We start from the raw sequence: 23,825 nt of genomic DNA, 5'->3' as shown, positions 1-23,825 counted from the left end.
TTGTTTGCATCAGTGTATTTTAATCTGTGTGGTGTGTGTATTTATGTGACTTTTTATGCCATTATGATTTCATGTGTTAGTCTTTCTGCTCGACAGTGAGAGTAGCAGAGCACAGTGCCTCCCCGAGTACATTAGTGGCTTTGCAGGAATACAGGCCGCTGTGGTGCGGAGAGACGTTGTCTAGGGTGAGAGTACAGCTGCCGTCCTCCTCATAAACCACCTTCACACAGTCCTCCTGCAGCTCCAGCAGCTCCCCGGCCTTCAGCCACACCACCTCAGGGTCAGGGTAACCTGAAACACCCAGAGACGAAGCTGTGGTTTCAAGAGAGACTTCTCATGATGTACTATAGAGAATCCATCTGTGTGTCCTAACCTGTGATGAGACAGGAGAGCTGGGCGCTGGAGCCCTGCGGGACAGTCAGGTCAGACAGAGTCTTACTGAACTCAGGTTTACTCTGAAGCTTCAACTCCAGAGACTGCAGTGCCTTCTCGGTCTCTATAAAAACAAGAAGCAAGAAAAATGTATTACTGACACGTAAAAACATCCGTCACTATATAAAAAAAGACATATCACAAGACACAGATTTCAGAGATGTCACAATCTATTTTGGTGACATTCTGTGGTACGGTGTTATACACTGGTTTATGAAGCACATTGATTTTTTTATTTTGTGTTTGATTCCTTTCTCACCATCCACAGGGCTCAGGCTTGCAGAAGCCTCTGGTTTAGAAAATATAGCCATCCTGTTCAGAGCCAGCAAAGCTTTGCCTGTTTTCTAAATACAAAGTCATAAAAAGAAGAGAATGAAGTTTATGTGCACACAAAAACAATGCAATGGAGTCTGATTAATGAATGTATGACCTTTATGCAAATAAATTGGGGAAAAATTACTGATAAGTGAAGAACATGGTGAATAAAAATGCAATTTTGGTGCAGACGTTGTTATTTATACAGCCAAAAAGGTAAGATTTAAATTCTTATATCTTATAATGCAATTCGGTATACCACACCACTTACATAAAATGCATATAAATATGAGTTGTCCCTCCTCATCTCCAAATAATATGTCTTGGTAAAATGATATTTAAATGCTTTGACTTATGTTAGCTCTGTAGTTGTAATTGGATTATATAATGCAACACAATATGATGATTTGGGAGATGTACAAATAGCCTAAACTTTTATCAAATCCTTTGTTACATAGGCCTACATTTGACACAGATGTATGGATAATTACATAAGAAGTTGCTTTAGTCCAGTAAAAGATCATATTTAAATATTAATAACAATATAAAAGTTATTCTTATGTTTGCTTTATAAAGTTCATTAAAGAATTAAACAGGAAAAACACGTGGGTGGACACTTTTAGAATTAAACTAAATGGCTATTTAATTGCTAAATAAGAATTAACTATCAATAAGAGCGCAAAAGGCTTGTAGAAAATTGAGTATACATTTTTTTCGTCAAAGTTTTGTTTAGAATTTAGAGATCTTAATCTTAATACAGAGATCTCTCTGATCTGATCAATACCAAATATGTTGCTGTGCATGGCCTGTCTTTAACCCTTGAGGGTTGTTCAAATTCATTACCATTTCGTTATGTTCGGGATGAAAACATCCAGTAAATTAAACTGTTCTAAAAACGTAAAATCTATTAATCAACCTCAGTCCTGATCAAAACTACTTAATTCCACAAAAAAATCCAAGATTTTTATTCTTTAATTGCAAAGTTCGTAAATGATGTCACTGATTTGGGGAAAAAAACACAAATTTACTTATTTTTAATATAAAATGTGATTGTGGACTGGATATTTATTTTTTACCTTTTATCACAGTTGTTGACATGTCAAAGATCAGTAACAACATTGGCTTTGATGCATTGTTAGTTTTTGTGCAGCATCAGATTTTAATTTTTTCTCCCTCATTGACTGTTCTTGGCTGTTTCTGCCCATTAACTTCCATTATAACGACATTTTTTGATTACAAAGTCATGACACCATAAAATCATGCATTCTTGATGGTTGGTGGTTTTCCTGCCTTTTGATAGTAGTGAGAAGTACAGACTAAACAAAAACAAGGTACTTGGATTTAAACCAAGCGTGCCGCGCAAACCCTGAAAAGTGAAGCCAAAACGTCTCGATCGCCCCCTGGTGAGTGGTCCTAGTATAGGTCATAAACCCCGCCTCCCCATGTTATTCAATGGGACGCGAGACCAACTAAACAATTAAATTACCCTTCAAATATCTTTTTTCTGAAGCTGTTTTTTGTCATTTACTGTAGTTTGTATCACGCTAATGTAAATTCAAGTGTTCGTTTTTAAAATAAGTTGTTTTTTAGATAGTTATTTAATGCTCTAAAAACGGTGGTGTGACGTTGTGATTGACAGCTGTGATTGACAGCTGTGATTGACAGCTCTCTGAGCCGAGGAGGCACTGAAGCGTCAACAGGCTTTTTTCATGATCTTCGGAGGACTGAGGAGATTGGAGCTTTAAATTTAATCTCTAAATTTCTATAATTTCTATAATTTCACACGGACATAATGGGTTGTTCTGCAGTAGATTGTGCTAACCGATCTGGCATTTCCAATCGATCTTTGAATTTTTTTCGGTAAGTTAATTTACAAGCTATTTAATTAGTAAATCAATGTAGCATGGGCTAGCTAACGTTAACGTTAGCTAAAAGACAACAAGCCTCGTTAATAGCCACGTTAATAGCTAGCAGGTGATCGTTAGCTAGATCGTATAACTATTATTTTGTATTAGGCCTATTCTAAATTAAGGTTAAACATGATGTAAGTTAGTGCAGATTACGGTATGTGCATTCTGCGAGGGAGAGTGAGGGCAGGGCACAGGGGCGGGGCCGTTGATTTCGCGGCTTTAAGGCTTTACTTCCTGCTTGCTACTGCGCATAGCTACTGCGCAGAACTGGTCCCTAGATCACTATCTGCGCAGGCGCAAGTCCAAGATGTCAGCGCCATATCGGGACACTGGCGGCTTCAGTTTTGAACAATGGAAGAGAGCGAAGGCGAGTCGTCCATCTTTTTTTACAGTCTACGATTTAAACACTTGCATGCCATCCTGCTGGTCATTTAATGGTGAGAAGAGCAGCAAGCAACACGAGAAAGGGCTTGACTTGTACCGAAGTTTTAGAAATGATTATGCAGCCTGACCCCTCCAGCGAGTTGCAGTTTATTTGAAATTGTCGTTGCATTTTGGTTCATAATAAATTATGTTCATAAATCTGATGCAAAGTAGCTTTTTTACAGAACAAAAAGGAAAAGTGTATCACTGAAAGATTTTAAGGTTTTAATCTGGCTTTACCATCAAAAAAAGACAAGCATTTCACACAAAGGCCGACCGTACTTCTCACCATCAAAAGACAGCAGGTGTATAAATACAATTACTTTGTTTTTGTTTACTCCATGTAGTTCTGAGTGCTGAGGTGCATATTTAGATTTTCTCAGACGCATCAAGGTAAGTGCGCAAAGGTCTCGCTCTCTCTCTCTCACACACACACACACACACACTTCTAGACCCTTGCGATAGCATAACGCGTCGTCCCTGGAGTCACGCCTCTGGCAGGCTGAAGGAGGGGGGTTGTCTCCACGTTGGTGGAAAATTGCCGTTTCTCCCAATCCACCCAGATCCAGGATCCTCTGTATCCTCCTCACCTTCAGTGGAAGCAGGAGAGGATGATGAGGGTGCCACAACAAAATTAGGATCTGACTCTCCTGAGTCTGTGGTGTCAGAGGGAGAAGACAATACATCTTGGAGCTCGCTGAACAATCATTTTCAAAACTTCGGTACAAGTCAAGCCCTATCTCATGTTGCTTGCTGCTCTTCTCACCCTCTTCTTACCATCAAATGACCATAGCATGCAAGTGTTTACATCCAGTTGTTTTTGTTTGGTCTGTACTTCTCACCATCAAAAGGCAGCAGGTGCATAAACACACTTACTTTGTTATTGTTTACTCCATGTAGTTCTGAGAGCTGAGGTGCATATTTAGATTTTCTCATATACATCAAGGTAATTGCGCAAAGGTCTCGTCTACACTATCTCCCTCTCTCACGCACACTATAATATGCTGTTATACTCCATATAACTCCATATACAAGCCAGAAACTAAGCTTTTTTTTTTTTTGCACAGGCCTATCTAAAGGGTAAATGGTGCCATCTAGAGATCAACTGCAAAAAAATTAAAATTTTACCTCTTCCTAAAAGGGAAAACCAACAACCATCAAGAATGCATGATTTTATGGTGTCATGGCTTTGCAATCAAAAAGTGTCGTTATAATAGAAGTCAATGGGGCAAAAACAGCCAAGAACAGTAAATGAGGGAGAAAAAAAAAATCTGATGCTGCACAAAAACTAACAATGCATCAAAGCCAATCTTGTTACCAATCTTTGACATGTCAAAGACTGTGATAAAAGGTAAAACAATAAAATAAAATCCAGTCCACAATCACTTTTTATATTGAAAACAAGTCATTTTGTGTGTTTTTTTCCTCAAATCAGTGACATCATTTATGAACTTGGCAATTAAAGAATAAAAATATTGGATTTTTAAAAAGTTTTTTAGTAGTTTTGATAAGGACTGGGGTTGATTAATAGATTTATGCAAAACAATTTGAAAAAAATATTTATCTGATACATTTTTAGAGCAGTTTAATTTAGTGGATGTTTTCATCCACGAACATAACGAAAGGCTAGTGAATTTGCCCACAGTGTATTGTTGACTTTTTGAAAATTGTCAAAGCATTTTCCCAAAATATGTGTAAAAATAAGATTTGTCACCAAAAATCATTCCATTTGCTGAAACACAGAGAAAGTTGTGGCCAAATTAAGACTCAAGATTGCCTCCTAGTGGACGAAAACGTCCCCAACAACGCACAAGGGTTAAGAGCAAGCGCATTGTCTAATTTTATTTCTCAGGCTGTCGAAAAGCTAACTGATACGATTACGTTATATTTGAAAAATAAGAAATATTGCCTTTTCCCGACTGAAATCGTACTCTTTAAGTATGTGTAAACTCTCTCGACTGTGAAGTAACAACATGCAGTTAGTTAACCATGCTAATAACTGCTAGTTAAATCAGTGATGTCTGCTGTGCTCTTTTTTAAAATCACATTTCTGAATTACCTTCCACTTCTGCCTAGTCAGGAATTTCTTCATTTTGTCTTTGGAAAGGTTTTTGATGCTGCTGCTGCTGCTGTCTACACAAGTATAAACCAACCAGGAATGAGCCAAGGCTTCTTCACATGACATCCTGCGCCTGTCACAAAGTTCAACGCAGAGTTATGAATCCTTGTGTGGACGCATTTGTGTGATGTGTGCACGGAAAGTATTCAAGTATATGAATGCACCTGGCATCTTTGCTGAGCAGAGAGCTAATGAAATCTTTTGCCAGGTCTGTGATATCTTCAAAGCTCTCCTCGTCAAACTCCCACTGCGCTGCTGTCACAAGAGCCAGAGTCTCCGAGTCACTCTCACCCTGGAACGGAGATTCACCGCTCAACCTTCAAAGAAAAAAAAAGAAAATCAGATTCACATCATGTAATGGCATTTTTTTTTACCACAAGGGAGCAGCAAAAACTTAAGTAACAGTGTTTGCGCTCACAGGATATAGCAGATGACCCCGATGCTCCACATGTCAGTGGCCAGACAGATGGGCTCATAGTTGATGACCTCTGGAGCAACAAATTCTGGAGTGCCATGCATCACCTTCACAGGTGTGTTAGGATCTACGGTATCAAACATTCACTGTTAGAGTTATTATACCTTTTATAAGCTATAATATTCATATTTTCAGTATTCATCTTAATTCTAGGTTAATATTTAGAAATTATTTTTTTTATTTTTTACATTTTTTTGCTGTTGCTGTTGTTTTGTTAAGTTGGTAAGCTATTACTATTTAGGTTAGAAATATTTCTCTTAGTTTACTCTCATGTATTTGCAGTTATTCATTATTAGAAGTTTAACTTAAACGTAGTTCAATTAGTAGACAAGGCATAGTTTGTCATTTTTGTTAAGTTGAAGCTTTTCAGCTTGTATTTAACATTTTATTTTATAAATAAACTTTGTTTAAATGAACAAAACCCGTTTTAGTTGTAGTTTTAGTTATAATGATAATAACCCTCCAAACATTTCACTCAGAGATCCCTTACAAGTTCTGTGTATCAACACACCATGGTACTTTGCTATATACCATGCTACTAAAAGTTTACCATAGAAACATTTGCATAGACAATACTATGAAAAATACCATGGTATCACCATCGTTTAGATAAAGTCTAGATAAACATGTTATTTTGTGTCCTTTCAGTTATTGTGCACAAACTATCACTTATAAAAGCACCTTATTATTGTATTATTTTTATGTTTATTATATTAATAATATTAAAGTGTGGTAATATATTTTATTCAATGTTTTATTCAATGTTAATATTTCGTATTTATATATTTATTTCTTTTTATTCTATTTTATTATACCATATATTGTTGTGTTGACAATATCATGAGTACATTCGTACCCAGCTTGCTCGCGAGTCCAAAGTCAATGATTTTGATCTGAATCCCGGTTCTGTCCACACAGACGATGTTTTCAGGTTTGAGGTCCAGGTGGACAATGTTTTGCTGGTGCATGTACTGAATCCCCTCCAGAATCTGATGCATGTAGCCCACACTGGACACTTCGGTGTGCTCGAAACTATCATCTACAATGCGCTCAAACAGCTCCCCACCAGCAACACTGCACATACACACATAGATTAACCTGTGTAGCTGCCAAACATTATAATAGCTCTATTGAAATGAATGCAAACATTATAATAGCTCATTGAACCTGTTGGCATTTCTGAACATTTTTCTGATCACCCTTCAAAATGCCCACATGCAAGATACTCACTATTCCATCACCATGACCATCTCATCCTTGTTATCATATGCGGCAAGACACTGCACGAGCTTTGGATGTTGTAGGAAATTCATTAGCTCTATTTCTTTCCTCGCAGCCTCTCTCTCCTTTGTCCGACGACCTTTGTAGAACTTTCCAGCACAAACTCGGCCCGTCTCCTTATGGGTCATCCGAAAAACCTGGCCAAACTTCCCTCTGAGAAAGATTCAGAATTAAGCATGCAATTATGCTTACAACCTCAAACTATTTGATATTTAACAAATCATTATTGCTCAATATCCTAACTTCCTTTTTATCCAGTTCTTGAGAATTAAGTGAACCTGATATTCAGCTGTTAACCATTATTTTATCACCTCTGAAAAGTATGAATTAAAGGTTTTGAGTCATTTCCAACGAAATTGACAAAACATGACCCTAGCCTAACCTGTGGTATTTTGCATTCTTCTGGGAATCAGAATCAAGTATAGGGGTTGTTTTCTCTTTTTAATGCATGTATGCTCATGCAAGTTTTGTTATACTTGACAGGTCCTGTGAATGTGAGCTATGAGGCCTGCTAAATGTGTGTTTGATAAGGATACTTACACCCCGAGTTTTTCCTGGACAGTATAGTGGTTAGTAAGTTTATCCACAGTGTTGATGGTCACAGCCACATACTCCACGGGTTTCTCTTCACAGGGCTCTCCTTTGAAAGACAACATACTTTAATTTACCGTGGGACCTCAACACAAAGCTTAACTCTCTTAGATTGCATACCCTTTGGCAATGACTTTAAACATGTTCTTCCTGTTTACAATTTGGTTGCTGAGCCTTGTTCCCATAAATTGTGGGAATAGATTATTTTAAAATTAGAAGCAAATTGAGTGCTGCATTAACAAATAAAATAAATATACACTACAGAAATAGTTGACCAAAAAAGGAAAACTTGCTGAACATCTATTTACCCTCAGGCCTTTCTTCAACTGAAAATATCTGGAGAAATATAGTGTTAAATCACACATAATTCATATTCATAATTCAAATTCATCAAATTCATCAATGAATAAGTTGTTAAGTGAAAAGCTGTGTGTTTCTAAGAAACAGATCCATCAGTAAGGCATTTTAACTTTAAAACATAATCCATAATAATGCTTCCTCCAGTGAAAAAAAGTCTCACATCAGAATCCACTGACATATTTCTTTAGACCTGTTTTTGAGCGTTTTTGCTCGTGAACTGTGCTTGAGCTGAGCATATTTCTCTGTTGATTGAGATAAGATGACTTTTCCATTTGAGGAAGCAATTTTAGAAACAGAGGTCTCGTCATTTAGCCTGTAGCAAATGTCGGAAGTTAAAAACATCTTGATGGATTTGTGTCTTATAAACATGCAGCCTTTTACTGATGTTTTTATAGTTGTTTGGACTCTCATTCTGACGGCACCCATTCACTGCAAAGCATCCATTGGTGAGCAAGTGATGCAATGCTAAATTTCTCTGATGAAGAAACACACTCATCTACATCTTGGATCGGCTAAGAGTGAATACATTTCATTTTTTGGGAGAACCATTTGTCATCAAAACTTTTATATCATAAAAAAAAAAAAAAAAAAAAAAAAAAACCTCACCTGGGTTGTCCATCCTGATTGGCAGGGACTCTTGGCTGGGTTCGCTGACCCCCACAGCGTTACAGGCCCTGACCCGGAAGCAGTATTCTGCTTGAGGCTGGAGCCCTGAGGTCACCCTGAGCGAGGTGCTCTTACACTGGGCTGTGAGCTCTCTCCACTGGCCAGTCGCACATGGGCTTTCACAAACTTCCACCACATATCCCGTCACAGCACTGCCGCCATCGTAAGATGGCCCAGACCAGGACAAAACCAGAGAGTGAGGGGAGAGGACATGCACCACGGGACAGGAGGCCGGAGGCTGAGGCAGGTCTGGATAAAACACACATACATACCAATCATCAAATGGTTATACAGTTTTCATAAACATTGTATGTAATAATTCCAGAAACTGAGTGTACACAGTCTATTTCTTCATTTATTTATTTGAGATTTTCAGCACTTAGGTTAAAATATGTATGCTTCATTTGTGATTCAAGAATATCAGGAATATTTATTTCTCCATTTTACACAAACTTTTTTTTTTTTTTTTAAACTAATTTAAAAAGTCAAAGAAATGAACTGTTAGGTAAAATTTTAAATATATTAATATTTTAAAGTTGCAATGTTGTGTATGCTAATATAGTTACAGATCTTTATATTTATTATTCTTTGTGAATGGAACTTTACATTTTTATTTTACAAAAATATACAAATATATTTAAATGTATTAACTGAAAACATGCCAATCAATAAAATGTGTATTCATGTCATTGCCTATATAAATAGCTTTTTTTGAATAACTTACAGTAGATCTGAGCAATAGAAATGAGCATCACAACCCAAATAACAAGTAATTACCCAAATAAGCTGAAGTTTGTCTGACCTTACCAATGACATTCAGGGTCACTGTGTGTTGGGCTGAACTTTTGCGATCTCGTACAAATATTGTGTAACGTCCAGAATCCTCAGGAAGGGCTTCGGAAATCACTAGAGAGCTGCTTTCATTGCAGGACTCAATATGAAACCTGGAGCTTTCCACCACCTTCAGAAAGACACAACATTATACACACAGACAGGAGGACCAACAGAATGCAACATGTCTGGATTGTGTTGTGTTCTTATGTACATCTTTTTTGTTATAGACCCAGCAAGAAACTACAGGAGGGCTGCCTTTGAACACACACTTCAAACGGGCCGTCTCTCCAACGTGCACCTCCAGACGATCTAATGGATCTACAAACTGCAGAGGAGGTGCTGTAAACACAAAAACACAAATGAGACCTCTTTAATGTCCCAGCTATGTTGTCTAGACCAGGGGTTTTCAAACTGTGGGTCGCGACCCACTTGTGGGTCACAGAATGGAACAAGGTGGGTCGCACAAAGTCACTTGGCTGCAGCTAAATTTGCGTTTCAATGACACACACACACACAGTTCAGTCTAGGGCTGCACGAAAGTGACGAGTGGGAACGGTGCGAGGCCGGTGGAGTGATTGGAATTGAGCGACACCTGCTCGACTCACCAGTCTCGAGAACCACGGAGGAGATCGGAAGGATACAAAAGAGGAGCGTCCGTCTCCCCGGCAACTCACTCCAGCCCACCGCCTCGAGCATCCTCCTTCGCCCTGCTCGATGGCACTGCGGATTCACCTCAGTGCCGAGGGATCTTCGGCAGCGCGTCCCTCCTTCCTCCCAGGCTTCGGCACCAGTCTAACACATTAAAAACTTCTCAATCACGGGAAGGAGGAGGCGGGAACCGGGAACCCACTCGTCACAATGATATAGCCCACCAACATTAATAAGGACTGCAATATCCTTAGTGTGATTTTCGAATTGCAATTAAGTCCGCGTGCTTTGCGTGTTTTGAAGCGCGGGCGCGCACGAGTTGTAATAACAGTGAAGGTCTCAGAGCAATGTCATTAAAAGGTTCAATCGGTCCGCATTATTAAAAGAGAAAAACTTGCTCACTTCAATACACTATATTCCGCATGAGATTGCATACACCAGAAAACAAATGTTACGAAAACGGTTTCAGGTAGGCCATGTTCATTCATTTCTATCGTCCGTTTGAGCTCTGTGCACTTTTTTCGTTCGGGAAACGGTTTGTAAAAAGCATTTCACATGTACAGGGTGAGCAGTGCACAAACGCAGGGTTAATTGTAACACTACAAGATTTAAACATTTCCACATAACAAAATGCACAAAAAAATAATGCAATACTCCTTGACGTATCATCTCTTTTTAGAGAAAAATTTGCCAAAGTTCAGAAATCTTTTGAAGATATTGCTGAACATTAATTTAACCATTGCTAAAATAAATTTCTGCCTGAACTTAATGTCATCCAGTTTTTTTTTTTTTTGTTTATTTAAAACGAGACACATGTTTATTATTATTTTTTACCTATTTCACAATTATTTTAATCTCCAAACAGTTTTAGATAGTTCTGCTTTGCTTCTTATGCTTTTTCTAAAAAAAGTGTTGGATTGTGCTCCGTTCTCACCGACACACACGGAAGGATCGTGAATGCATTTTCTGCAACAAAACACAGCAGCGCAGATTACAGTTCACTGGAGTGAGCCTGTTTAACGTTTTTATGGACACTACATATTCTAAAGTCTGTAAACAAAAATTAAAACTTAAATATTAATAGTGATTTTTTTCAGGTGTAGGCCTACTCTAAAATAAAAAGTTTTTTTTTCTTAAATACTTCATTTCTGTCATCAAACTTTTAAGTAAGATTAGGCTTAAAGTAATATCAACCTTTTTTTTCCTCAAATATTGTGGTGGGTCATGAAATAGATTACACTTGTCTAGGTGGGTCGTGGAATGGAAAAGTTTGGGAACCACTGGTCTAGACAACAAAAGGATTAAATAGAGAGAAAAGGGAGGCCTTTGCTTCACCGATTTTATTATTTCGTTATTGTCAATTTCTCTGAATTTTTTCAAAAATGACTGTATGTTTATATTATCTTATCTTATATTGTCATATATTATATTATATTCATAATGATGAATAAAAATGCAAGAAAATATATATAATATAAACAATATAAACATAATATTCTTCAAAACTTCAATTAATTACAATGATTTGTAATACATTAAATGTTAATTTATAAATCTTTCACACAAAACATGACTTTTTCATGTTTTTTCATACAATCAATGGCATTTTGCCTTCTCTCATACTAAGAATGTTATGGGATCATATTTTCTTTTACATTTATGCATTTGGCAGATGTTTTTATCCAAAGCAGTTTACATTGCATTCAAAATATGTTTTTTTTTTAACCCATGACTTTTGGCATTGTCACCTTGCTCTGTTTGAGCAAGGGGGAGGCTGCAGCATATACTGTGTATGTGATAAATACGAAAGTAAACTGCAATTATTCAAATCATCACACCCAGCTGAACTTGACCAGCTAATGGCTTTTAAACAGACCTATTATTAATACAGACTGACCACAGACAGCAGTGTGTTTTACGTGAAAGATCAAATTACTGAAAGAAAACAACCATCATTCAGTGCTTAAGTGCCCGGCCCAATTACAAACAGAAGTACCAAAGAAAATATGAGACTATCTTCAAGTGACATTGACTGTTTTGGTGCTTATAATCTGAGAAATTCTTATGTTTATGCGTCAGTCTGCTCAGTATATGAGCAGATTAAATTGTTTATCTCTCTGTAAGCTATAAATGCAGACACAAAGGATTTAAACTAAAACACAATTTGATGTTAAATGTTAGGTTTTTCAAAGAATATTTCTTTGGACAAAAAAGATTACAGTGTTTAAAGGGAATAAAGCCATTCCTAAGGTAAACATTAGTTGTCAGGACACAAAAGACTGTTTCCTGTATACAACACTAACAGAGTCTGAAGGATCCAGACAATGAGGAACCAAGATCAGTGGAGTAAAACACAGACGGCCCAGAGCAAATGACACCTTATTGAAGCAGGTCACAGTGGTTATACTTTAACTCGCAATCTAGACAAAATACATTAAAACCATGGTGTTATTAGAATATAAATTAAAGGTGTGGGTGTGGGAGGCTACGGACCACATGGCCTTCAAGAAATGAGAGTCACTTGAAAGAATCAAAAAAAGTTACAGAAAATCTGCAATTTGGCTATTACTGTAAGTTACAGTATGAAGGACAAAAATAAGTAAATATTTTGAGTCAAGGATCTAAAAAAAAGAGCAAAAGTAGAAGTGAAATTGCAGGACAGACTTGATGATGATCTTACCTGGACCCGAGCTGCTCTTTCTTTTGACATGCACCTCTGTAACAAGACACAGAAATATGTAAAGAATTTGGTGCGGGTGTTTTTGTGTAAAAGAGCATGCATCAGATCATATCACATAAGGGAGGAGTCAAGTGATAAGGTGTGTATGTCTAAGAAAAATATTAATACACATTAAAGAGGAAATGCTCAACATAATACCATTAGTACAGTATGTCAATCGGTCAGGAAATGCTCTTTGTATATTTGTACATTTACATGGAATAATTAGATTTTGAATAAAACGGTATTAGCAAGTGACACCACACTAATGACAGTGATATGGGAGCTTTGCAGGAACAAAACGGTACCATGCATTAAATGACATTTCCTATACTTAAATGCAAGAGATTACTTCGTTGGTAGGGCCATTGTTTGTGACATACCTCTCTTGAGTGTTGGAGAGCTTGTTCTAGGACTTCCTGTCTGAGGTGTCTGTGGTGACTGTGGGCCTTTTAAAACACTGATGTTATCTGGGACGCTCTGAGAGGAGTTTAAGACCCCGCTTAGCATCTCAGGAGTGTGAGGATGAGAAGAATTGGGATGAGAGAGAGATGTGTTGGCAATATTGTTACGGATCCCAATGATTGTTTCATAGTCTGCAAGTGATTCAGTATGGTGTGTTTGCATGAGGAGCAAACGAAAGTGAATAATTAAATCAGAGAGAGAGAGAGAGAGAGAGGGAGAAAGAATGATATTAAACAAGGTAATTAACATTGATAATCCTATCAATTCACACCTCTGTATGTGATATAAACAGAAACACCTGCATTGTGCTAGTAATGTAACTAGTCCATATCCACTCTTAAACAGTGTTGGGGGTAGTAACACATTACAAGTAACGCGAGTTACATAATCAGATTACTTTTTTCAAGTAACTAGTAAAGTAACGCATTACTTTTTAATTTATAAGAAAATATCTGAGTTACTTTGTTTTACCATTTATTGACTGACAAGTCTCCTGTCCCCATATTGGGAGAAATCGGAAGTACAGAGGCGTTGTGTGCTCTGTGTGAACATGATGTAGTTGTAGTCTAAATGTGAATGTGCATCAGTGGTAGAGCCAGGATGTTTTCATATAGGTGTGGCCAGGGAGGGGCCAGCAACCAGTCTGGGGTGGCGCAGAAATCGCCATTATTTCAATACAAAAATATGTTTGATTATAATGTACTTGACTGTTTTGGTGCCTAAAACACAACCAAGTACAGTTATTTTCTACTTAACTGTAATTGAGATATTTGTGAATTAGATCGAGTAATACTGTGTGAATATGACAATTTTGTATTATTCCTCAACGCCAGGTAATTTAATAAAGGGGTTAACTATAGCTTTATTTCTCATTCAGCTTCTCAAAACTCCCAAATCCAAATACTTTCTCTCAAACATTGCATACTCATGGATGAGAAGTGCAGATGGTGATAAAAATTTGAAAAAGGCCGGAAGTATACAGTAGACATAAATGCTAGAATATAAAATTAGTTATTTTATGCTTTTAAATGGTTTCATTTTCGCATATTTTCTAGTATCGTGTGGTATTGTGATCTCGAATTACAGATTATATCTTTGTACATGCATTTGAGAGACGTTCTTATGTACTGGGTATAAGTGCACAGTTTGCAGCTTTAATCGCCTTTTGGTAATTTCATGACTTAGCTGATGACAGAACTAGGTGCTCATATTTCTTGTGCAGGTTATTTATGATGAAGTGATATAGAGCGTGCGCCACATATTGGCGTAGCCTACCGTTAAAGAGTGTGCACCGCGAGCACAGTAAAATCGGTGATGGGACAGGACAGGAGAGTGTGTTTTACTGACATATAGTCTAACAACATCTCATCAGACCGCAGTTCACAGTTGTTCTACTGAAGCTCATTTGGCTGCTGTAGTTTTTTCGCGCTCGTCTGACTCGCGCCTGACGCTGAGGTGAAGCTGAAGTGCACGTTTGAAAGTTCTCTGTTTGATGTGGTCATAAAGAGATACGGCGGTTCCGCATCTTAATAAATGCTTTTCTTGTCAAGAAAAAAAAGGACAAAAACTGCAGTTTAAAGTGGGGTGCCAATAATTCATCCCACTCTCAAAAAAACTGATTAAATTGCATTTAACAGTGAAATGCAAACTTAGAATATAACGCAAACCTGTAATAATTAACCCTTGTGTGTTGTTGGGGATGTTTTTGCTCCACTAGGGGGTAAAGTTGAGTCTTATTTTGGCCACAACTTTCTCTGTGTTATCCTGATGGTAAAGCCAGTTTAAAACCATAAAATCCTGTAAAAAAATCTACTTCGCATCAAATTTATGAACATAATGTATTATGAACCAAAATGCAATACCAACTTCAAATAAGCTGCAGCTCGCTGGAGGGGTCACGCTACATAATCATTTCTAAAACTTTGGTACAAGTCAAGCCCTTTCTCGTGTTGCTTGCTGCTCTTCTCACCATTAAATATCCAGCACGATGGCATGCAAGTGTTTAAATCCACGTATTTTGCTTTTGTTTAGTCTATTCGCTTATTAAGTCTGACGTCACGTAGCAGCGCTTCCGTGTCCAAACGCTCTATCAGTTACCACGAGAAAACAACAAAAGGTGCTAATATAAACTCACAATGTGATAGAATACTAGCGAAAAAGTTATAATATTAACCTTTAACTCCATACAAAGTCCCAGATAGCCAGACAATGAAAATATAAATATAAAAAAATATATAAAAATTATTTGTTTTTGGGACGCTGTGAGCACGGAGACTGTAGTGTATATCGTAAGTTTGAAAGCGTTTAACTTAAATTATCAATATGAATAAACAGTGCTCATAAACGGCTGCTAAGGTCATATTCTCAAGTGAAGCGAGTTGAGGCCTGGACCCAGAAACAGCGCTTCTTACGTCATCACTTAACAACCGAATACTTTCACCACCATTAAAAGGCAGCAGGTGCATAAATACACTTTTGTTTACTCCATGTAGTTCTAATAGCTGAGGTGTACATTGTGATTTTCTGAAATACATTAAGGTAAGTGCGCAAAGGTCTCTCTCACACACACTCTCTCTCTCTTTCTCACACACACACTCATACACACTCAATATAATATGCTGTTATACTCCATATAGCTTCATATACAAGTCAGAAACTAAGCTTTTTTTGCACAGGCCTATCTAAATGGTTAATGGTCCCACCTAGTGATCAACTGTAAAATTAACAAATTTTACCTCTTCCCAAAAGGGAAAACCACAAACAATCAAGAATGCTTGATTTCATGGTGTCATGGCTTTGCAATCAAAAAATGTCGTTATAATGGAAGTCAATAGGGCAAAAACAGCCACCAACAACAAATTAGGGAGAAAAAAATTTAATCTAATGTTGCACAAAAACTAAAAATGCATCAAAGCCAATGTTGCTACTAATCTTTGACATGCCCAAGACTGTTATAAAAAGTAAAAAAAAAATCCAGCCACAATTACTTTTATATTGAAAATAAGTCATTTTGTGTGTTTTTTCCCCCCAAATCAGTGACATCATTTATGAACTAAGCAATTAAAGAGTTAAAATCTTGGATGTTTTAAAAACATTTGGTAGTTTTGATCAGGACTGAGGTTGATTAACAGATTTATGCAAAAAAAAAAAAAAAAAATATGAATCTGAAACATTTTTACAGCAGTTTAATTGAGTGGATGTTTTCATCCCGAACAACTCGAAAGGGTAATGAATTTGAACAATCCACAAGGGTTAAAGATGTAAAGTAACACAAATGTATCTAATCCCATTTTATTAACTAATATATTTGCTGCTGACCTTTGATGATCCAGTTCATACTAATACTAATAAGCAAAAATGACTTTAGATAAACTAACAATTGTGCTTCATTGTTTTTTTTTATTGCTGAAGAGTGTTGAACCTTCCTTCTGTGTTCTGCTGTACAGACGTGAATTTACTTCTTCTTCAGCCTGAGGTTTATTCATTACACTCTACCTTTCTTTTACATTTGCTATAAATAGAACTTATTATATTTAAAACAATTAAGCCCTACTCATTTTTAAAAAGTAACGTGAAAGTAACGCAAAAGTAATGTAACACATTACTTTCCATAAAAGTAACATAGTAACGTAATACCGTATTTTCCGGACTATAAGTCACACTTTTGGCTGGTTTGCCAAAGTTTGGCTGGTCCTGCGACTTATAGTCAGGTGCGACTTATTTATCAAAATTAATTTGACATGAACCAAGAGAAATGAACTAAGAGAAAACATTACCGTCTACAGCCGCGAGAGGGCGCTCTATGCTGCTCAGTGCTCCAGTAGTCTACCACTCAGCAGCATCGAGCGCCCTCTCGCGGCTGTAGACGGTAATGTTTTCCCTCGGTTCTTGGTTCTAACTAAATGCGACTTATAGTCCAGTGCGACTTATATATGTTTTTTTCCTCATCATGACGTATTTTTGGACTGATGCGACTTATACTCAGGTGCGACTTATAGTCCGAAAAATACGGTAGTTAATTTTTAGGGAGTAACGCAATATTGTAATGCATTACTTTTAAAAGTAACTTTCCCCAACACTGCTCTTAAATATAAAGGTGCTTCACGATGTCATAGAAAAAGCTATTTAGTGTTAATGGTTCCATAAAGAACCTTTGTGTTTCACAAAGATTCTTTGTGGTGAAATAAGGTTCTTCAGGTTACAAAAAGGTAAGAAAGAGATGGTTCTTTAAAGAACCGTTCTTTGTGTAACCAAAAATGGTTCTTCTATGGTATTGCTTTGAAGAGCCTATTAAACACCTTTTTTTAAGAGTGTATGCATGGCCCCATATGTATGTTGAATTTGAGTTCATATTTACCTCTCACACACACTGCTGCACTGCTGGATGTTTTTCCTGCTTTGTTTTCGGCCACACATGTATAAGCCCCAGCATCCTCTGGGAGACATTCCCTAACTACCAAAGTCACCACTCCTCCCACTAATGAGGATTCTCCAAACAGCACAGGCTCACCTGAAATGGTTGTGGTACAAATGGACAGAAAGAGGGAGACAAAGCAAGAGGAGGAGTGACTTTGTGGCTTCATGAAGAGATAGAATTCTCAAAGTTTTAAAAACTTGAAAATAATGTTTGTTTGTTGTTGAAATGTGCAGGGCCCCGGTAGCAGGAAGCTGCATATGAAATCATAACAAATATGCATACAAACACATATTTATGTATTGAGCCATATATCAATAGTTAAAGGGTTAGTTCACCCAAAAATCCAAATTATGTCATTAATAACTCACCCTAATGTCGTTCCAAACCCGTGAGACCTCCGTTCATCTTCGGGACACAGTTTAAGATATTTTAGATTTAGTCCGAGAGCTCTCAGTCCCTCCATTGAAGCTGTGTGTACGGTATACTGTCCATGTCCAGAAAGGTAATAAAAACATTATCAAAGTATTCCATGTGACATCAGAGGGTCAGTTAGAATTTGTTGAAGAGCACGTTCACTGCAGTGTTGTGATATCCGGTTCGTGAACGAATCATTCGATGTAACCGGATCTTCTTGAACCAGTTCACCAAATCGAACTGAATCATTTTAAACGGTTCGCATCTCCAATACGCATTAATCCACAAATGATTAAAGCTGTTAACTTTTTTAATGTGGCTGACACTCCCTCTGAGTTAAAACAAACCAATATCCCGGAGTAATTCATTTACTCAAACAGTACACTGACTGAACTGCTGTGAAGAGAGAACTGAAGATGAACACCGAGCCGAGCCAGATAACGAACAAAAGATTGACTAGTTCTCGAGTCAAGAACCATTTCTGTCAGACGCGTCCGATTCGAGAACCGAGGAGCTGATGATACTGCGCATGTGTGATTCAGCGTGAAGCAGACTGACACACAGAGCGTCTGAACTGAACTGATTCTTTTGGTGATTGATTCTGAACTGATTCTGTGCTAATGTTATGAGCGCGGGTAAACCGAAGGCTTGAATCAAGGGCAATCATCACCAATGACGCCATTACGTCGAGCGCAAAAGAACCGGTGAACCGTTTTCTTTAACCGGTTTATTGAATCGAACTGTCCGAAAGAACTACTGGTGATCCGAAAACCGATGAGTCAATCTTTTGTTCATTATCTGGCTCGGCTCGGTGTTCATCTTCAGTTCTCTCTTCACAGCAGTTCAGTCAGTGTACTGTTTGAGTAAATGCATTACTCCGGGATATTGGTTTGTTTTAACTCAGAGGGATTGTCAGCCACATTAAAAAAGTTAACAGCTTAAGTCATTTGTGGATTAATGCGTATTGGAGACGTGAACCGTTTAAAACGATTCAGTTCGATTTGGTGAACTGGTTCAAGAAGAACCGGTTACATCGAATGATTCGTTCACGAACCGGATATGACAAACTGCTTTGTTTTAAACTCTCTCTCACAACAGACACAGAAGCGAAGACAATGCTCAATAAAGTCGTAGTTTTTGCTATTTTTGGTCCAAAATGTATTTTCGATGATTCCAAAAATTCTAACTGACCCTCTGATGTCACATGGACTACTTTGATGATGTTTTTCTTACCTTTCTGGACATGGACAGTAGACCGTACACACAGTTTCAATGGAGGGACTGAGAGCTCTCAGACTAAATCTATAATATCTTAAACTGTGTCCCGAAGATAAATGGAGGTCTCACGGGTTTGGAACGACATGAGGGTCATTAATGACATTAATTTTAATATTTGCGTGAACAAACCCTTTAAGGTACATTATTCTTACTCAGACTAATATGTTTCAAGCAGCAAAATCAATATGAAGAAAAATCTGAACTCACCATTATGAAGCCAGGAGACACTTATTGGCTGGCTCCCTGTGATAGTGCCTTTCAGTGTGATGTCATTTCCTTCATCCACTATACAGTCCTCAAGGGGCTCAGTGAAAAGGGGTGGATCCAGACCACTAGCATGGCTGTGTTTACTACTCACTAGCTTGACAGAAGAAAGCAGAGTGAGATTAGTCGTATATATTTATTATAGTGCAGTGAAGTATGGTTTTTGAATTTCGAATCATAGTAGGAGGCAACAAAGTGCTGTCTTTATGAATGAGTCGTTAAGATGATTCCTTCCAACACACTCATTCTTTGAGGAACCAAATGATTCTATGAATAAATCACTGAATTATTCACTCAACCATCATCATCATAATTCATCATTTATTATCTCCATAAGGAGAAATTTGTGTTAAGCAATCAAGAGAGCAGGTCTAATTGACAAAATTACGTGAGGAATGCAGTGCTATTTGTTGAATGGAGAATGTTGCTCCATTCGGTAGATTTATTTTTTTATGTAGTGAGCAAAAATATACAAAATACTTTCCAAAACTTTTTCTAAAGTGTAAGATTCTCAATATTACTTGTTTATTGAACTCTTGCATAAAATCAGCATCACACATACAAGTCCTGAGGGTGATATTGCTTAAATATAATACAAGTCAATACACTGACAATACACTTCTCTGCTGTGTTCTGTTCCAGCTGCACACTGTTGTCAGCATGTTTTATGCATGACTAATAATCATGTTATTATGTTTAAACAATGGGAATAAGATCATGTTTGCTGTATTTATTTAGTAATTAATTTAAAACCTTAATATAATGATATAGATGATAATTATTTCTGCAATCGCTAATAACATTGAAATGGACTTGTGAGTCATAGACTGTTTAACAATTAGTTCACACAGGAAGAAACAAGTCTGATATAAATGAAGAGAGCAGCTGAAGAGGTGTGTTTGTTAATAGCTGCTGTATGTTTCAACATCCTCGCTCTCACACCTTCCATCTAGAAACACCAGAAACAGAAACGTAAAAAAAATGACAAAAAGCACCAAAAATATTAATAAAACAAATAAAACAAAGCAATTCTAATAGCAAACGTACAACAAAACTAACAAAAGTTAACTGACTCAGAGTGAATTGAAATCAAACCACAGGCTTGAAATAAACTGTGATCTCATCTGACACTCCTCCAACAAACCTGTTTCTGTTTCAAATACTGCCACTTAGCTTTCATACAGGGCTGTGGGCGGAGCCTTGTATAATATTACTAACCTCCCACAAGCATTTGTGTATAGTAACTTTATATATGCCAGACCCATTTTTTTTTGTATTTTGTATTTGTGAAGCTGCCTCATGTGGTCTTCTTAATCTCATTTAGCTACGGGAGGTACAACATGTCATTTCAGTTCAAGCAACAAGTCATTCTAGTCCTCTCTGCTGTATTAACATGGGACCAAACGCTTTTGTTCTCACTGACCTGGTAGATCACATGATCTGCTGTCTTTTGCTCTGGCCTAATGTAACCATGTAATCCTCATTTGTTCATGCAAACAAGTATTTTAATTTTTTCTACTGGTTGTTCTGGCAACTCACTGCATCGGAAAAATAAAATGGTGACTTCAGTTCTATGAAGAACAATGAAATGTTTTAAGTTTCATTCTTTGTACTTGAGCTGTCTTGTATCAGGTGATACGATCTAAGAAATGAAAGGAAGGAACTGCAGTGTTGTAATTGTGCAGTTAGAGAAGAGCACTAGCATCAAACACACATGTCCCACACAAACCAATGCAGAAAACAAAACAAAAGCCTGCTGTTCAAATTAGCAAGGACGGAATTTCCTGCCAATAGTGACCTCTTGCCTGGTCAGCAATTTGCATCATGAGACAGATAAGAAGATACAGCGGAGTTGCAAAGTCTGAGACGACTTTAAAAATTGTATTTTTCCGCCCCATTTAAGCCTGGAAATGCACAGAAAGCTTTACGTTTGGGAACATTTCCTCTTAAACAAAATAAATTAATGATGTAAAATGAAGAAGAAATGAAAATGCTATTTTAGACAACCTTAACGTGCTTCATGTTGCAACATCTATACGACCTATTCTGAAGTGGTCGTCAAAAATGTTTAATCTAATGAAATAAACCTGACAAATTAAAGTTACAAGTGGTCGTCAAAAATGGGACTATGTCCACTAGGGCACCTTAGAAAACTTTCAAGGATATTTAAATCATTAAAATTATAGTTACATCAAAATAATCAACATTCTTAAAAAACACATTTTTCTTCTAAATTCTTATTAATTTCTCATTCTTATTCTTTATTTTTAATTCTTAAAATAATAAAAGAAAAGATGTAAAATAATAAATACCTTTTTTTTATTCTCCTCAACAACGGCTGAACGGTTTTTGTTTTTAATTTAATAAAAACAGAAGCATTTTTGGACCCTAATATATCAGATATCAGCCTGATAGTAAAAAACAAATCCAATCAGGCATATCCCACGGTGTAAGTGAACCATAAGGAAGTCAAACAGTCCGTTCAGGATTTCCCCGTCTAAATCTGGCTGAATGCAGTTGTACAGTGAACTCCTCCATCACTTGATTATTATCCAAATGCAGTGAAAGTGTCATTCCTGATGTCTGCTGCATGGACACTGATTATTAACCATGACAACTCTCAAGAGGGCTTGTTTTAAGAACAATGCTTCCCGATGAGAAGACCCATGTCAACCTCAACATATTTTTACAGTCAAGAATCAAACCAGCTTGCATATACAAACACAAATAGGATCTCGCGAGCATGCAAATACTGATAGACACACTCACTCACAAAAACCTGTGTGTAGCTGCAAGAAATCTCCAGACTTGCCTGCATTGGATGTCTCTCCAAGCTTCTTCACGACTGTGGTGATTGTAGGGATGTGTGCAGGTTGGGACACTTGTCCGTTGGACCCTTTTGACTGGGAGCTTGACAGCTGTATCCTGAAAGTGGACACATAGCGTTTCTTCCCATCAGCAATACTCATGTCTCCTATCAGTACATACCAGTTTCATAAAATCCAAGTCATTTCCCAGCTTTCATATCAGGTGGCTCGTATTTTCCTGTGTCCCTGAGTCTCTGCTATGTGCACAGGTCCTCTGTCCTGAGCTTTCTCTGCATCTCTTTAGTTTCTGGCTCCTCCCCGTGACTGAAGCCTCATTCAGTTGGTTTGCAGAACACTTTCCTCTCGCTGGGTTCAGTGACTTGTCACAAACCCCACCCGCAACTATCACAACATTTCACCGTATATCTTTTACATGGTTTCTTTTCACACATACTGTGACTGTGGTAAAAGAGAAAGAGAAGTGGTGATAAGAGAGGGCGAGCGTATGTTATATTTAATAGTGATTCTGAAGAGTAAACTATTGTGTGTCATGTCAGTGATGTTTGTTTGAATGTTTGCTTGAAAAGGGAGACAAAGATACACAAGTAACAGACCAGAAACTGAATTAAAGGTCAAAGGCATTCCCCATGTTATCAGTTGAACTTTGGTTGTCTCTTTGTTTAAAAAAAAATTATAAAAATGTCTCACTGGACTCTCTGAGCCTGCAAGTTTAGGTACATTTTAAAGATGAAAACGTTCAAATGTTTGGGGTCCGTAATTTTTAAAATGTGTTTTTGACAGACAGCTCTTATGCACACCAAGGTTCATTGATTTGAGGTAACATTGAAAACGTAACATTATAAATTATTAATACACTTAATATAATTGTTTTTTCTATTTTGATATATATTCAAATGTAATTTATTTCTGTGACAACGAAGGCACATTTTTAGCAGCCATTACTCTAAACTTCAGTGTCCTTCAGAAATTATTCTAATATGCTGCTTTGCTGCTCAAGAAACACTTCATATTATAAGTGTTTAAAACAGTTGTGCTGCTTAATATTTTTAAACAAACCATGATAAATTTTTTGAAAAGAAAGTCAAAAGTCAAAAATCTTTTGGAATTGTTAACGTCTTTTCTGTCACTTGGTCAAATAAATTTCTTAAAAAAAAATTGTAATGACCCCAAACTTTTGAACATTAGTGTGGTTATTGGAGTGCTCTGGTAAAATCATTGATAAGTTATGTACATTTCTATCATGACAACACACTGAAGATTTTAGCATGGTAATGGATGTGACAATGTTAATGTATTAGGTCTTGGCGGAAGAGATCTGCTACTATGCTGCTGTTGGTTATTATTGTTATTGTAGTTTATTGCTTCTTCTGCTGCAAAGCAAATACA

At 37.1% G+C, this 23,825-nt stretch overlaps 1 protein-coding gene across 3 annotated transcripts; it reads right to left on the bottom strand.

Annotated features, from left to right (window-relative positions):
• On the bottom strand, positions 1 to 22,854 carry LOC132145350 (myosin light chain kinase, smooth muscle-like). 3 transcript variants are annotated; one of them, XM_059556281.1, is made up of 17 exons: positions 22,385 to 22,854; positions 19,555 to 19,704; positions 17,596 to 17,748; positions 13,157 to 13,369; positions 12,735 to 12,770; positions 9,618 to 9,745; positions 9,380 to 9,533; positions 8,513 to 8,821; positions 7,496 to 7,595; positions 6,905 to 7,108; positions 6,531 to 6,748; positions 5,618 to 5,741; positions 5,364 to 5,516; positions 5,140 to 5,272; positions 692 to 776; positions 374 to 496; positions 1 to 291 (listed from the first exon to the last, which is right to left on the bottom strand). In XM_059556281.1, exons 1-17 carry the CDS (start codon positions 22,578 to 22,580, stop codon positions 77 to 79), a joined length of 2,694 nt encoding a protein of 897 aa, XP_059412264.1. In that variant the 5' UTR covers positions 22,581 to 22,854; the 3' UTR covers positions 1 to 76. The 3 variants fall into 3 exon arrangements, with proteins under 3 accessions (XP_059412264.1, XP_059412273.1, XP_059412282.1); XM_059556290.1 differs by having other exon boundaries at positions 19,555 to 19,700; positions 22,420 to 22,852; XM_059556299.1 differs by having other exon boundaries at positions 22,420 to 22,544.
• Positions 22,855 to 23,825: the final 971 nt, after the last annotated feature.

The sequence above is a fragment of the Carassius carassius genome, chromosome 1 (genome assembly GCF_963082965.1).
Source record: "Carassius carassius chromosome 1, fCarCar2.1, whole genome shotgun sequence".
Classification (NCBI taxonomy): domain Eukaryota; kingdom Metazoa; phylum Chordata; class Actinopteri; order Cypriniformes; family Cyprinidae; genus Carassius; species Carassius carassius.
The sequence above is the reverse complement of the archived record's forward strand: the minus strand, read 5'-3'. Positions and strand labels throughout refer to the sequence as shown.